General features: G+C 40.8%; 1 protein-coding gene across 1 annotated transcript; it reads right to left on the bottom strand.

The window, feature by feature from the left end:
* Positions 1-209: 209 nt before the first annotated feature.
* TMEM17 (transmembrane protein 17) lies at positions 210-5500 on the bottom strand. Its single transcript, XM_008071977.2, has 4 exons — positions 5340-5500; positions 1985-2088; positions 1730-1843; positions 210-790 (listed from the first exon to the last, which is right to left on the bottom strand). Exons 1-4 carry the CDS (start codon positions 5437-5439, stop codon positions 512-514), a joined length of 597 nt encoding a protein of 198 aa, XP_008070168.1. The 5' UTR covers positions 5440-5500; the 3' UTR covers positions 210-511.

The raw sequence follows: 5500 nt of genomic DNA on the forward strand, positions 1-5500 counted from the left end.
CTGAGCCCACGGGTTTGAGAACAGCCTGGGCAACTTGGCGAGACCCCAACTTAAAATAAAAAAATTAGCCAGGCATAGTAGAGCGCTGTAGTTCTAGTTACTTGGAAGGCTGAGGAGGAAGGATCACCTGAGCCCAGCGGATCGATGCTGGGGTGGCCATGAGCGTGCCACTGCACTCCAGCCTGGATGATGGAGTAAGATTCCAACTCAAAAAAAAAAAAAAAAAAAAGAAAAAAGAAATATTTCAGTAAAGTTGGTGAACTACTACCACCAATAGACAGATTTCTATACAACTGAAAAAGTCAACATAAAAAAAAATAAAGAAATTTGTCAAGTGGATAACAGCTAGGTTATGTTCTGTTCAAAGTCTTATCACTGACCCCAACATTGGAATTTCAGAGCTAGATAGTATACAATTCAAAACTCTTGCTTTGTCCCTTTTCTCTGATATTTTCCTAACCCTTTCAGTCTTCTAGAATCATCTATCAGATTTTCAACCAACTGCAATGGGTCAAATCTCTTCTATACATGACCTCATCCTTCTCATGTCGCCTCTGTTTGCAGAGAGTCGGTCAAAGTCTTGGAGGTGGAAACGAACTGCCAACTGATTGACCATTTTCCTCAAGGTAAGAAATGCTGCAACAACTTGGAAAGTAAGGAAGAGAGTGAAGATGATATGTATCGCTTTTTCCAAGGGCAGATTCGTGAGGCCGTCATTAAAGAGCAGAAAAAGAATTAAAGGCAACTGCAAGAGAAGGCTCAAAAGCCAAAAGCCAGCCAACTCAGGAACCTGCAATGACACATTCCAAGAGTAATAAAATCAGTAAAACATAGTTTTTTGTTTTCACAGATAAACAAGTACTTACCACATTTTGGTTTCTGTAATTCAAAAGGAGAATGACATGTTCTTTCTCCTCAGATGATGTACAATCTAGATGAGAAAATTAACTTATATAAAACAATCCTAGAATACTACACTTCAGTGAATAATTAAGTGCAATATTTAGAAGTATAAATTAAATGCTACAAGAAATAAGAGAGTAATTAGGGTAGGTAAGAAAAAAAAAGACTTCGAGAATGTAGGCTTTTAAAGTTGCACAAGAGGAGGAAGAGGCAAAACAGTCAATAAGCAAACATGTGAAATGAGTATGACTGGAAGTCAACATGTCAGCCTGGGATAGATGGCTGGGTTAGAAAATAGCAAGAACTACAGTAAGGCCGGCTGGGTGAGGCCTAATTATGAAGGGTCTAGAAAACCACAGAAATCTTTAGGCATTATCCCTACTCTTTGGGAACCATGAATGCTTAGGCAGCATGATGTTGCAGAAAACACGCGCCTGGCATAGGAAATGAGTTTATAATTTCCCCCCGTTTTCTTTTCCTGGATCCAAATAAACATGTTTAATTGATCAAGTATTTCCAAGACTGATGAGAGAAGTAGGAAAACTATCAATTCTTAAGTGCTTACTACATTGAGGTACTTTATATAAATCATTTCATCTAATTATGACAAACCTGTGAGATAAATATTATTTTTCCCCATCTTATATATGAGGAAGCCAGGGCTCAAGAGATTAAGCAAGTAGGCCGCAATGATAGAAATGAAAAGTTGGAACCAGGCCCTAAATTCAGACTTATGTTCTTTCCACTACACCTCACTGCTTTTATTTGCCATGATAAACTTACTGCATTTATATACAGCACTTAGAGAAAGGAAAGAAGAGCTTACCTTCTCCTGTAGGTTACCCATGTAGCCTAGATACAACCGGATGACTTCAATTAAGGTTATTAGGATGATAACAGTGATTACAATAAATTTGTAGTAATCAGGCAAGATTGAATACTAAAAAAAAAAAAAGCCAAAACATGTTCGTAATATAGTAGTGCTCCTGGGATAGAAAAATATATTAAGAACTTTAATTTTATTGACAATGTCAGGGACAGGCAGAAGAGGCCTCAGCAGAAGTATTAGGCACAGACTTACCTTTATATGAAGCATCAAAATGCTGCTCACCCACCAAAGTGGGAAAAAATAAGTGTTCAAATAAAGTGACATCTGCAACACCAAACTGGAGACCATTTCATTATCTGCAGAAGAAAGAGAAAGAAAAGAAACAAACTCTTAATCTTGATCTATGCCCTAACAATTTCTTTTGTTTCTTAGAATTAATAACTATAATATTGGCTCAATAAAATTCCAACATTTAAGCCTATTTATAATCATTGACAGTAAAAGGAATATTCAGCCTAATATCATTTAGTTCAAATATTGGTTACTTGGGAGTTTGTTTCATATTTTTCAATTACTTTACATTTTGTCATTACATTCTGTTAACTTTTTTGTACTCTACTGGTGCAGATTAAATGTGGAATACCAGTACAAACTGAATCAGAATTTATTTAATATATAATAATTATCATTGCCTCCTTTGTAGAGTTCTATGTAAGAAGTCTATAAAAAGCAATAAACACATAAAAACCAATCTCCCACATATGAACTAAGCTCACACAAAAACTGATCTCCCCAGATTAAACACATCCCTCTTTTTAGCATCCCCTAAATCTCAGTAATTTTTTTATGTCCAATTCAATGCCACCTTTTCCATCAATCCTTCCTTGATCATATTCCCCAACCCTAGCAGAAATCTCTTTCCCCTTTAGGTATTTACCATTCCAAACTGTGTTTAAGAAGTGCTAGCAAAGAATCACACTCCTCAACTGAGATGCACTCTAGTGTGTTGAAGAGATCATGGGCTTCAGAGTTCAAGTATCCTCAGAGGTCCCCAATTCCCCATAACCCTGGATGCCAGACTTTAGATATTTAACCTCTTAGAGGCTCAATTTCTTCATCTGTAAAATGGTACCATTAAAACTACCTCTCACAGGCTGTTTGTGAGGATTAGAGATAATATAAATTATTTCACCCTAGCTCCGTGCCTGGCACACTTAGTAGGCACTTGACAAATATTAGTCCCCTTTCTTTTCTACTTACACATAGTCTTGTTGTAAGCACTGACCATATCCTACCCAAATTTGAGACCCTCACGGAATCCAGCATCTTGCTTTACACATAGTAAATATCAAATACACATAAGAATGATTAATAAAAGCATACTGTCACAAGAAAATGAACAGCGTGGTCATTTGTGATACATGACTTCCATGTATCTAAGGCTGATAACATAATATCTTTTGCTTTTATGCAAGGAAGAAGGGCCCTAAATTAAGATTTGATTTTTAAAACTGTACCCTAAAAAAATACATCCTAAATGTGACTAAATTCTTTTTCTTTTTAACTTTAAAAGTTTTTATTTTAAAGATGTGGGATACAATTTAGGGTTAGGTATACAAATGTTCATTATGCAGGTACTCTTGTTGATGAGGTGTAATTTGACTAAATTCTTAAGAGCAGGTACATATTTTAGAATCAATTGCTCTAATTGTAAGACTTTACACAGGCTCTAAAATAAATTTCTTAAAGCATTATTTTTTCTTGTTCTCCACACTAAGTGTTTTAAAAATCTGTCTTTTAATAACTTTAAAATATAAGAAACAATCATGGTCTCTCACAGTAAGATGGCTTCTTTTAGCTCCAAGAATATGCCTGGTTATTATGATCTACTTTTGCTTGCACAATTTATTAAATGACTACTGGTAAAGGAATAAATTCTTAAAATCTGTTAAATCTGAAGACAACTCACCAGCCTAGGATTTTTTTTTTTCCCATAACAACAGTACAATGCTGTGGATATGATAATGACGAAAACTTGGTGATTACAGTTCATATAATCAAACCTACTTCAGATCCACAAAGAAGAAAATATGGAAAAAAATGATAAATTGGGCAGGCTGAAAACGTTAGTATGTTTAGAGCAGAAACTAGTCAAATTTTGCAAGACAGTTTTTATGTTCAAAGTTTGGTACATGAAGATTTAAAAAAGTTATGCTATGCCCATATTTCAGCAAATCAAACTTAAAATCAAGCAAAAAATCAAGTTAATATGAAATGAACCTTAATATGTAAATGAACCTCAGGGGTAGGCAAACTACTGCCCGGTTGCCTGTTTTTGTACGGTCAGTGAGCTAAAAATGGTTTTTCACATGTTCAAAGGTTAAGCAAAAAGGTACCAATTTGTGACACGTGAAACCCATACGAAATTCAGACTGCAGTGTCCACAGATACATTTTATTGGAACACAGTCATGTCTATGGCTGCTGCAGAGAACACATGGCCTGCAAAGTCTAAAATGTTTACTCTCTGCCCCTTTCCAGAAAGCATTCGCTGATTTTGTATTATCAGATTTTAGTGCCTGTTGAGCCTCAGCCTCTTAGAAACGTAAAACCCTTTCCCCACGTTTTTCTCTGAACATCCTAAATCATGAGGAGGCCTACATTTGGGGGACAGGCAAGAGATTAAGGTGACAAAGGGCAACTGTGGGAACTGATTTTACTTTTCTCTGCTCCCTTTTAAAATTCCCTAAAACCAAGCAGAGAAAAAGATTTTCTGTTTCCTAGCAGAGCCCTACAATAAAAACCACACGGGTTTGGTTGACAGTGTGAGGTCTGTCATCAAGACTTAGGAGGAGGAAGCTGCGTTATCACGTGTCATCAAGCTGAGCAGTAGCATCAGTGGTATTCTGTTACCTTAGGGGAAGAGTTACATGGACAGGGGAGGAGGAGGAGAAGGCCGGGAAGGGGCGAGTACTGGTGAAGGCCTTGCAGACGCCACTCTGTGGAGGATGGCGGTTTTAAATGACTCATTAAAAATTTTTTGTTTAATTTCCTATCTTTTCTGCTGGCAAACGGCTTTCGGAAAGAACGTGCCCGTTCTGCTAGGAAAAGAGACCCCCCCCCCCCAAAAAAAAGGTTTCACCGGGGTGGGGCGGGGGGATCGGGAAGGCGAGATCGCTGGGGCTGTTTTCCCCATCTTGGCCAGAAAAAGGCAGGGCGGGCGCCACGGAGGGAAAGCAACGTCGGCCTCGCGGAGCGCGGGCCCCAGCGGGTGCTGCGCGGGCGGCTTTGATCTGTTTATTTTGGGGATCAACTCCCGGGCAATGCTGAGCCTCCTACGCGACGCAAAGGTTGCCGCCACCTCCGCTGCCGCTCTTGCATGGAGCCCGCAAGGGGCAGCCCGGGCAGGCCAGGCCTGGCTCGGGATCCGCGGCCCGAGGCGCCCCAGCCCCCGCGCCGGCTCCGGGCTCGGCCCCTCCTTCCCGCCCCGCGGGGGACCCGCTGAAGGCGAAATCGCCATCTTAGGGCCGGGCAGATTCTGGACGCCCCCAAACCCGCGCCAAGCCCGCGGCGGGCCACACCCCCAGCGCCGGGCCGCGGCCACTCACCCGCACCCTCGTTGTACTCCGGCCCGGTCCGGCTGGAGGTGCGGAACACGGTCCGGCTGAAGTTTCCCAGCCGCTGGCGAACCGGATCCGGCAGCTCCATGCCTGGGCCTCAGTATCCCTCGCCCCTCAGACCCTGGCGGGGCTGCGGGCGCTGCGGCGCT

This window comes from Carlito syrichta, unplaced genomic scaffold (genome assembly GCF_000164805.1).
Source record: "Carlito syrichta isolate Samal-C Ts95f unplaced genomic scaffold, Tarsius_syrichta-2.0.1 Scaffold314798, whole genome shotgun sequence".
NCBI lineage: Eukaryota > Metazoa > Chordata > Mammalia > Primates > Tarsiidae > Carlito > Carlito syrichta.